This window comes from Phragmites australis, chromosome 2 (genome assembly GCF_958298935.1).
Source record: "Phragmites australis chromosome 2, lpPhrAust1.1, whole genome shotgun sequence".
Taxonomy (NCBI): domain Eukaryota; kingdom Viridiplantae; phylum Streptophyta; class Magnoliopsida; order Poales; family Poaceae; genus Phragmites; species Phragmites australis.
The window spans coordinates 8,146,562-8,157,439 of record NC_084922.1 but is presented as its reverse complement, the minus strand read 5'-3'; the positions used below and the strand labels follow the sequence as shown (position 1 = coordinate 8,157,439).

Below are 10,878 nucleotides of genomic sequence, written 5' to 3'. Positions count from 1 at the left end.
TCAAGTAGATAAATCTGTTATGGATACTAGTCTTCTCGAGTTGGGTAAGTAATCGAGGACTTCTTAGTATACACCTTCTAGATTCTGAGAGTATTAGATACCGCATATTCGGTTCTGTAATATCCAGAGTTGTTAAGTATGCATATGATATACTCTTCACATATATGGTATACTTCTTATACGTATATACACTATACTTAGATATTCGACACAAGTTTCAGAAGCTATTAGTATTTTTTTAGGGAGAAGGGATCATTATTAAATTATTACATCAAGCTGATATAATTACAAGAGTTTATTCCCGATCTCTACATAACAAATATGCACACAACCACAATTAAAGAAACAACAACCTAGAACATATGACACAAAATAAAAGGAAGTCTAACCAGATGGAAATACATCTTCTCAGCTATGATTATTTTGCTTTTGCTTCAATGCGGAATCTAGACTGTCATTTAAACTGAATAAAGAGCTCTCTGTCCACTTGCTACAATTGCATACATGCTATAGTAACTAGCTCGTGATGTTCTTATTGATGTAATATATATCACGAATAGAGCTAGTGTGTATAAGTAAAAATAACCTGTTGAGGAGAAACTATTAGTACTATACAGTTAAGTATGCAGGTTTAAAAAACACTGTACTGAATTAGGTCGGAAATAGGAACGCATGATTGCAGCAAGCTGAAGAACAGGAGCTGATGCAGCGCACACGTGTGCACAGTGTTGTGTTCCTCCGTCTTCTATGGAGCACGAGGCTGGAATTGGTTAGTGCTGGGAAAGCCCCAGCTAGCTCGGCTCCACCATGGCACCATCTTTGACCCCGACGTAGGAACTCACAGGAGCAGACATCCTTGACATGTGGGTCCGTGGACGCGTTCCGTCCGACTCCCATCCTCGTCACCCAACCCTCCCTTTCCCTCTATAAATACCCTCCCTCCCTTCCCTTCCGAGCCAAGTCAAGGCAACAACCAAATCAGAGCAAGAAAGAGCAAGGAGCACTAGCTGCTACCTGGTCAGTCTCGGAATCTCTGCTACCCCCTCCCCGTCTCCCGTCCTTCCAGCAAGCAAGCAAGCAGCAGCTCGATCCATTCTGCGCCTCATGGCGGCGGCGAAGTCCATCGAGCGGCTCGCGCAACGCCGGGTGGCCCCGGCCGAGCCCACGCCGGTCGGACCACTCCGGCTGTCGTGGCTCGACCGGTACCCCACCCAGATGGCGCTGATCGAGTCGCTCCACGTGTTCAAGCCGGATCTAGACCGCGACATTGATGCCGCTGCTAGCCCAGCCAAGACGATTGAGACGGCCCTGGCTCGGGCCTTGGTCCATTACTACCCGCTCGCCGGCCGCTTGGTCCTCTCAGACGCCGGCGCGCAGCAGGAGGTGGACTGCAGCAACGCTGGCGTCTGGTTCACCGAGGCCGCGGCTGCTTGCAGCCTCGAGGACGTGGACTACCTGGAGGCCCCGCTCATGATCCCCAAGGACGAGCTCCTCCCGCCCACGCCCGCCCAGGAGGACGAGCGCGAGCTTGTGCTGCTCGTCCAGGTCACCTCCTTCGCGTGCGGCGGCTTCGTCGTCGGCTTCCGGTTCAGCCACGCGGTGGCCGACGGCCCAGGCGCCGCGCAGTTCATGAACGCCATCGGCGAGTTGGCGCGCGGCACGGAGAGCGTGTCGGTCGTGCCGCAGTGGGGCCGCGAGGCGATCCCGGACCCGTCCTGCGCCCTGATCGGGAGCCTTCCGGAGCCCGCGGGCGCCAAGCGGCTCGAGTACCTCGCCATCGACATCTCGGCGGACTACATCGACCACTTCAAGAGCCAGTACAACGCGGCGCACGCGGGCGTGGGCGGCTGGTGCTCGGCGTTCGAGGTGCTGATCGCCAAGGCGTGGCAGAGCCGCACCCGCGCGGCGGGGTTCGAGCCGGATTCCCCCGTCCATCTCTGCTTCGCCATGAACGCGCGCCCAATGCTGCACGCTTCCCTCCCGCGCGGCGGCGCCGGGTTCTACGGCAACTGCTACTACATCATGCGCGTGTCGGCGCCCGCGGGCAAGGTGGCGGGGTCCTCGGTGACGGAGGTGGTGAAGCTCATCAAGGACGGGAAACGGCGGATGCCAACGGATTTCGGGCGGTGGGCGGCGGGGGAGATGGGCGCCGGCGGCGTGGACCCGTACCAGATCACGTCGGACTACCGGACGCTGCTGGTGTCCGACTGGACGCGGCTCGGGTTCGCCGAGGTGGACTATGGGTGGGGCCCGCCCGCGCATGTAGTGCCACTGACAAACCTGGACTACATCGCCACGTGTATTCTGGTGAGACCGTGGGCCCACAAGCCAGGTGCGCGGCTGATCACGCAGTGCGTCACCCCCGACCGCGTCGCCGCCTTCCACGAGGGCATGCTCGACATGAGCTGAAGGAGTCTCAAGGAGAGCGAGTCAGAGAAGCCCAAGGCGAAGGAAAATGGTTAAGGTTAATTGCGTGATTAGGCCGGTAATTAGATATGATTGGTATTGGATTACATAACTAATAGGTGGATTGATGAGTGTTCTTGGTGGTGTGTACGTAGCTCCTGAATTCGGAGATTTTTTTCAAAATTGTATTGCATTTGGTGGGAAGCTACCAGCTACTTTGACCAATATTGGATTTGGTGATTGCATTTGGTAAGGGCAAGCTAGGGCTTCAAAACTGTGTGCACACTTCAATATATCTGGAACTAGATGGTACATATGTTTTGAATAAAACACGATTTTCAATACATGGTTTTGACCACTATTTTTATTAAAATATATTTATAAAATCCATTGTATTTATAATAATATAAAAGTTTTTTTCAAGACACATCTACAGTATGATTTAAAGGTCTTCAAACTAAATATTTTGAAAGCCACTGTTAGTCAAAATTTTAAAAGTTTGACTGAACCTTCTACTATCTCGATTCTCAAATAGATATCGTTTTAATAATTTGATTTCGTTCTCAAATAGATGTCGTTTTAGGTTTTTAATATGGTGTTTTATTAGAGTGCTCATATTAAAGGTTATTAGAAAATAAAATTTCAATTCAATGAGTGTGTTGGATTGTTGGCTTATGTGTCATTGATTTAATGTAAGAGAAATAAAAAGTATAAACATATCATACATGAAAAAAATTATTACAACCTTATTTATATGTTAAATACTAAAATATCTAAAAAGAACGGTGTCGGAGGGTGAACTCCTCAAGCGGGGATCCGGAGGGACCCTTTTGAGATTCGGCCAGGGGATGATTCTGAACCTGCTTCGTAGGTGAAATAAATGGAAGTAAATAAGATGCAGGTGGAGTGGAATGATCGGATGCAGGAGGAAGTAAATGCTCAGGGGATTTTTAGACAGATTCGGGTCGCACTGAGCGTAACACCCTACTCCTGTGTGTATGCTATAAATGCTCTGAGAGAGTCTCTTTGAGAATCTGCTGTGTTACAAGAATATTTGTCTAAGTCTAGAGCTTTATGCTCCTTATTCTTCGATTGATTCAAGCCTCTATCTTGTGTGTTCTCTGGATCTCAGTGTTCGTCAAGACTCTTTCCGTCTCTCGGTCTGTTGTTTTTCGGGGAGCCCGTCCCGCCTTATGTACCCGTCGGGGCGGTAGCGTGCCCAGAAAGGATGGCGTGAGTTTCGAGACGCCATAAATGGAAAGCAATCATCATGGGCTGCTGCGCGAGGTGACGGGGAGGGTTGAAAACGCGCCCCCGTCCGGTCTTGTTCGTCATCATTCCGCTTTTCAACGGGCACTACGGGGAGGGCCCACCAGGCAGCCACCGAGCAGCCCGGCGTGCCCGCCCGGTCAGAGCAAGCTTGACACAGCAGGGCGGCAGGCGGGGTGCCTCGAGCTCTGCGGCGTTATCCCGAGGCGCGCCGGATGACGCGCGATGGGACCCGTGCATTAAATGTCCCCACGCCTCCCTGCCAGGCCAGGGCAGGGACTGACAGCAAGCGTGGGGGGAGTGGTTGGAAGTAACAGACCACGCGCCCTCTTAAATGCGGCACCGGACCTCTCACCAGTTGTCACCTCACCGCTGAGCCCCTATGGGGACCACCGACAAGGACTTCTCAAGCCCTCGGGGAACTGTGAGTGCTCGGGGATTACTATTCACAGTCCCGAGCACTCTCTCTCGGATATGCCCTCTCTTGGTCCTCGGGGAACCGGGTGCTCGGGGACCACTAACATGGCCCCGATCACTCTCTTCCGGAACTTGGTTGCTTGGGTCCTCGGGAAACCGAGCGTTCGGGGACCACTGTTCACGGCACCGAGCACTCTCTCTCAGAACTATTTTTTCTTGTTATCGGGGAACTCGGTTGCTCGGGGGCCACTGCTCATGGCCCCAAGCACCCTCTCTAGGGATTTGGTCTTCTCTAATCATCGGGGAACTTGGGTGCTCGGGGACCACTATTTATGACCCCGATCACCCTCTCCCGGGACTTAGTCTTCTCGAACCTTAGGGAGATAAACCTCGAGGGAGGGCGCCACGTGGCACTTTGCTGTCCTGGCCTCGAAACTCGGAGACCCCTAGTTCCCATATCACCGACAAACCGATATAATACAAAATATCATGTATTTACGTTCGAAGAGAATACTACTATAACTCTACTATAACTCCACATCAGGCAGCCAAAACTTTTCGATGGAACTAGATCACCGCACTCATGGTTAGTTGGTCGCACTTAGCGACCTTATTACACTCAGCTCGCTTTATCTGGCAGTGTGTTGCACTGTTGCTATCTCGATGCTCTTCTACAAGAAATGAATTATTTGTCAAAAATGCTGTCCAGAAACCTGCTCTCATATCTATCAGACCGCTACGTGTTTGTGTGAGGACATAATTGTTCCGAAAGGAAATAATTTTTTTGAAGAAATTGGAATGCATAGGAGATTTAAACAGGACTATTTGTTGCTTAAAACAACACCATAACATGGATGGGATAATTAGAAAGTCCTGTTTTATTTAATAGATCTAGTATAGTACTCCATCTTTCTAAAAAAATTATCTAGCATATAAAATAAACTTATCTGATAGGTCATTGTTCCCTAGCATTAATGATGGTGTGGGGTCTGTGGTTGCTTAATCTATCTTATGGTGCCCAGTCTGGTTCTCAATCGTTCTGACATCTGCAGGATCCCTGATATTTCAAAGACTATTTGCAGCATCCCCAACCATTTGATCTGCCACAAGAAACGGATCAAGATTCCAAGAACTATGCTAAAGAAAACATATGCAAGAAACACATGGGCAGCAAGCAGCATCAACTTGCGCCAAGCCACCAACCCTATAGCTTCACCAATCAGCTGAAGATTTAGTTGTTGTGAATTACAATCCTAGACAACGCTCTTTGTAATTTCCGGCTGGGAGGCAATTGATTGTGGAGAGGAAACTCCAGTTCAAACAGCTCCAACAGTGAAAATATGACAAACTACTCGCCACAAACTTTTTTACCTGACTTTAGTTTCGCATTTTTGCCTTCAGTTTCCTCATGCTCGTCTCCTGACCTTGATTTCATAAGCGTAACGCGTATTGCGTAACAGTCCCAAGTGACCAGAAAAAACATATTATGGTTGGTTAATCGTTCTGATTACTTGCAGGGTCCCCAGCCATTTGATCCGCCACAAGAAACGGATCAAGATTCCAAAAGCTAAGCTAAAGAAAACGTATGCAACAAAACACCCGAGCAGCAAGTAACATGAAGTTGCACCAAGCCACCAGCCCCTGTAGCTTCACCAATTAACTAAAAATTGTTTGAACTTGATCTCGGCAATGCAGTACCATGACCATCAGCAGAAATTTCAAACCGCGGCAAGGCATCATTGCTGTGACAATTTTGTTATTTTCTTCTTCATGTCTACTGCTAACCTGTTGAGTCACAAATCACAAGACTGGAAAGTTATGGATAGAACGGCAGCAAGCAAATGGTACATGATCAGGGATACTGTATCAGTAGAGTGCATCTGAAAAAGGCTAAACTAGTATGTTGTTGTCAGAAGCATATTACATCCATCAATCTAGGTCCATGCCTTCTCACTCCGCGTCCTCTATCTCTGTATCCTCTGGAACACCTCGGAGATACAGAACGTTGTTGCACCTGTAGATGGAGGAAACAGAAATGAATCATACAAGGGACGACTGAATATGATAAAAGACAAAGTTCAGACTGATAAAATTATAAGTCAATCGCCACACAGAAAAAAAAACCTTAGGGGTTGTTTGGATCTCCATTATTCTGAAAACCAGGTTAGCTAAAAGCGGTTTTAGCCTGATTTTTAGAAATGTTTGTTCGGTTCTTCAGGATAGGTAAAACTAGTTTTCTGTAAACTCAGAATTTCTGGTTTTGTCACAAAAAAAAAAAGTAGTTTTTCACAAAACGAGTTTCTGGTACCCAGTTCTTAACAACCCAACTATCTTTCGCAAGGCCGCCCCATGGCCAAGGACGGAGTCAGCCAAGATGAAGCAGAGTGGAGAGCACAATGGCTTGGCCTAAACATCTCGGCGAACAAGAGTCTGCCCCAACAGCAAAACAACTATGAGGAAGCCTCAGAGCAGAGGAATGCGACGATGAGGACAAGTGGGAGCAGCAAACTTCACAACGCGGTAGGTGGCGTGGCAATAGGTACCGACGAGGCCAGAAGTGACAAGGTTCAGCAGGCCGATGACGTCGTTTATCAGCCAAACGGCCAGAACACCTTGGCTGTCGTGTGCTCTGCTCAGTTGTGTGCTTGATCTTCGGCCTTGGAGGCCTTATCCAAACAGCGAGCATTGATCCGCGTCCACCGGCAAAGAGTCGGTAGCAGCTTTCAGATCTTTTGAGCTTTTTCTCGCTGTGAGGAGTGGATAGCATTTTCAGGTGAGTGGAGAGGTACCAGGAAGATGATTGATGAATGATGGTCCATGCACTTTGCGATAAGAACTGGAGAAAATGGGAGAAGGAATGGGATCTTGGTGTACAGAGCATGCCAGGTGTGTGCGGAGTGTATAAAGTGCATTCCTTGTTAATTCAAACAAACATTGCATTAATATATCCAAACAGATATTCTGAAAATCAAAACTAACAGAATAACAGCCTAAAAGTGGGTTTCCTAAAATTCTACATGAAACTTACTTTATGAAAAGTGATTTATAATTTATTGATCCAAATAACCACTTATGTAACCTGCGTGCGGGATGCATCCCAACTGTAGATAGATTGAACATCTCGATTCTTGAAAGTTTACAAACTGATGACAGTTATTATGGATCCCTAATTTTCTACTTTTGCAGATCTAAACTAACCTTATATTTTCATAACATCAGTACTTGCACAGCAGGATGACGGCATGCACTTTCACTGGGTTGTATCTAGATTAACAAGACTATACTGCTTGACGCAGGCTAGAAGAAAAGGATCAGGATTACTACCTGATCAGAATCTCACCCAGGTTTCCAGAGAATTGTCCGTCAATGTACTCCTCTGTGTTAGCAAGCTGTAAACAGCAGACAAGGCAGTAATAAATTTCTTGCATGTTCTATATTCCATAGATGAAGAGCTTTCAGGAAAAAAAAAGATGATAAGTCTATTAGTACAACAGCCAAACTGTAAAAGATCCAGTCTAGTACCTGAAGATTCATATAGGAGTCCACAGAAACGAGATACCCTGCGAAAGTAAACAAATGTCCATCAGTATATTTAAGGGGAGGGCAATATCTGGAGAATAAAATATAACAGTTAAAAATTGAAACAAATCAACTGAATACGAAAAAAACAGAAATTACCTTTGTACTCCATACCCCACTTAAGTTTGACAATTACAGGCTTCCCTGTCAGATTGTTCAAGAAAGGTTTTGGGTTAACTGGCACAGTCTGCCAAAACAACAATTCATTAGTAAGTGTACCATAAGGTAATGCTATATTATGGTTGGCAAATATACATAAACAGACTGTTATTTCATTGTTTTGACTTCTTTACTTCTCATTATTAGTGAATTCCACGAGTCAACTAGATGGTAACTTTTCAACAACAAATGGTAAGTAACGCATAAAATTTTACTAGAAGGCACCGCATCAGTCTGGTGCATAAATAGGATCAGAAGTTCAGACACAATATGACATGGATGGTACCCAGTGGCTCATCATTGATAGAATTAGAAATTTAGAATGTCATACTAATAATCCTGAACAAATTGAATATCATAGCACAGATGTATAAACAGGTCAATCACCATGAATCAAGTACGGTATCTGATTATCAGTCCATTATTGTTTCTTTTCTTGTGGCTATAGCAGTTGAATATTTTAACAACATACATGGAATTATGCTTAATAGCTTAAGCATGGCCTAGCTCAGTAAGAATTGATGTTTTTCCCCTGAAGGTTGACATCACTATGAGTTTTAGAAGTGAAGTTAAAATTTCCAAGTTCCAACCAACAGAGCTTGGATACACTTGCAGACAAATGTGGATACATATTTGGATCGAGCTAACAGAAGCAAGTGCAAGCCAAGATATGAGGCCATCATTGGTACTGGCAATGGTGAAATAACTGGTCTTAACTTTTGATGGTGTAAAGATGAATAACAAGCAATGGCATCCATAACGAGACTACCAGATACAGTAATATAGGCAATCTGCAAGAGTTGGTTAGATGTATACACATCGCTAGTATAACGGAAAAAACGCCATCAGGATTTTAAATCCATTTCTTAGCTACAAAAACAAAGTATATAGATAGGGCTACTGCCCACAATGCTCAGTACAAGTATTCCCTAACCAAATAAGACTTTATGTTGTTAGGCCCCAAATCTTTTTTTTTTAAAGTCTGTTTTTAGTAAAACTAGAGATCCAAACAACTCCTAAAATAAAGTGTGGCTTCGGAACAACTACTCTGAACAAGGAAAAAAAAACGCTTCCGCTCTCAAGATTACGACTTATCTCTTTCACCCCCATACAAATCACAGTGGATTGACACAAATATCTCAAATTATACATACATCCAACCTATCTATCTATCTAGCTGGAATTCCACCAAGGTGTCCCAAAATCCTCTGTCGTTGGGCGGCTACGCACTACTCCTAAACACGCAATAGGAAGCAAGCATCTGGACTCCAATTGTGCACATCACGGAAAAACTAAGACCAGCCTACGAAAATTTGGCAGCAAACCACACACCGATTATTCAGAAGTGAAAACAGATCCTGTTCATAAATCACCGAGAAAGAGAGAGGGGGTGGAGGATCTTACCGCCATTGGAAGAGACTAGCTGCTGCTGCAGGTGCGGGCCGATGAGAAAGGGAGTAAGGCGGTGGCGGGTCGACAAGATTAGAGTAGAGGACGAAAGGCGACGCGAGCTACGGAGCTAGGGTTTAGGAGGGGGCGAACCGTCTCGAGGACGTATCGGGTGCAGGGTTCCAATTCGTTTGACATTCGAAAACATGACTCCAGCTAATTTCCGAAATTCGTAAATATCGTGAAAACCATTTAAAATTTAATAAGAATTCGCTTAAAATTTAGTCAATTAAATTTGTAAATCAGAGAAAAATCGAATGAATCGATATTTGATAACAGCTCGATTTGGACCGAAAACCAATCGCATATTCCGCATTGAACGCATTTTAGACAAATTTATCAAAAACGTTCAGTTTTACCGATTTATCGAACGAATTTTTCGAATTGTATCGAAGTTCAACAAAAAAAACCCTAAAAATAGCTCAACCTTGTAAAATTAATAAAGCTTTAAATTAAGTGAAATAAATTTGTCGGTTTCCTCGTAACATGATCTAAATGATAAAAGTATTTATACTCATAAAAAGTTAAATATTTTTTTAAGAAAATGTATTTGCTAAACCTAGTTAAATGCATAGTTAATTCTTTACTAATCCAAAAATCATGAAACCAATTTTGTTAGGCTTCTTACATGATCCTATGTCTTTTAAAAATACATAAACTTATGAAATAGTTATGATCTTATGTCTTTTAAAAATACATAAACTCATGAAATAGTTATTGTAACATACATAATTGTGTAAATATGTTGTAACTTAATTAATTCATAACTAACCCATCACATCTTCAAAATTAATGAAATCACTTTTATTAGTTTACTAATATTATGATTTATGTAGGAAAAATAATGGTAGACATGAAAAAGTTGATTACAATATTTTTTATTAATATGTTCACTTTATGTTTGTGAACTTTGTAAAAATTATAGAGAAATTAATAAAACTCTAAATGAAGTGAAACTAATATTAAAGATCCTCTTAAGATACGCCCTAAAAAATATGTATTTGCATGTTAAGCTTTTACTTAACGTGATTAACCAAATCATCATGTTCATATGGCTCATTTCAGCATTTTCTTTCTTTTTTTTAACTTCTTCTTCATGAAATATGATGCAAACGATATTTTTCAAAAAAAAAAAAGTTCACATAAGGTCTTAGAATTGTCTCTGTTATTTTTTAGATTCTTTTGTGATTTATTTTATAATTTTTTTTAATTTTTTGAATTCAAATTTGAAAACTGATCGATTTCTAAATACGGTGCGGACTGATTTGACCAATATTTGTGATATTCGAGCGGTTTTCAATGATTTTTGAACCCTGACCAGGTGCTTGCTACCAGAGTAAAAGCGAGCTAGAGCCATTTGATGTAAAAATGACGGATAAGATCATGCATGGTGGGCTCCCTTGAACATTTTACACAACACCCCCTATAATTAAGTACAATTATAGTGTGCACCCCTATAATTGGGACTAGGGTTGGCAATTATATCTTATTACCGTTTATTCATGAGTAAATACACTAATACGGTCAGATATGTTCTACATTTGGTACCCACGGGCACGTTTATGGGTGAAAAACACTACTTGACAAGTATACAAACAT

The 10,878-nt window shown here is 43.7% G+C and overlaps 2 protein-coding genes across 5 annotated transcripts; one reads left to right on the top strand and one right to left on the bottom strand.

The window, feature by feature from the left end:
* Nucleotides 1-966: 966 nt before the first annotated feature.
* Nucleotides 967-2,750, top strand: LOC133897780 (acyl transferase 7-like). Its single transcript, XM_062338607.1, has one exon. It carries the CDS (start codon nt 1,105-1,107, stop codon nt 2,407-2,409), a length of 1,305 nt encoding a protein of 434 aa, XP_062194591.1. The 5' UTR covers nt 967-1,104; the 3' UTR covers nt 2,410-2,750.
* A 3,081-nt stretch (nt 2,751-5,831) lies between these two features.
* Nucleotides 5,832-9,429, bottom strand: LOC133897753 (probable small nuclear ribonucleoprotein F). Of its 4 annotated transcripts, XM_062338581.1 has the most exons (6): nt 9,235-9,426; nt 7,771-7,858; nt 7,615-7,652; nt 7,417-7,481; nt 6,017-6,106; nt 5,832-5,877 (listed from the first exon to the last, which is right to left on the bottom strand). In XM_062338581.1, exons 1-5 carry the CDS (start codon nt 9,238-9,240, stop codon nt 6,043-6,045), a joined length of 261 nt encoding a protein of 86 aa, XP_062194565.1. In that variant the 5' UTR covers nt 9,241-9,426; the 3' UTR covers nt 5,832-5,877; nt 6,017-6,042. The 4 variants fall into 4 exon arrangements, with proteins under 4 accessions (XP_062194565.1, XP_062194574.1, XP_062194580.1 ...); XM_062338590.1 differs by having other exon boundaries at nt 5,832-6,106; nt 7,433-7,481; nt 9,235-9,429; XM_062338596.1 differs by having other exon boundaries at nt 5,832-6,106; nt 7,771-7,815; nt 9,235-9,428.
* Nucleotides 9,430-10,878: the final 1,449 nt, after the last annotated feature.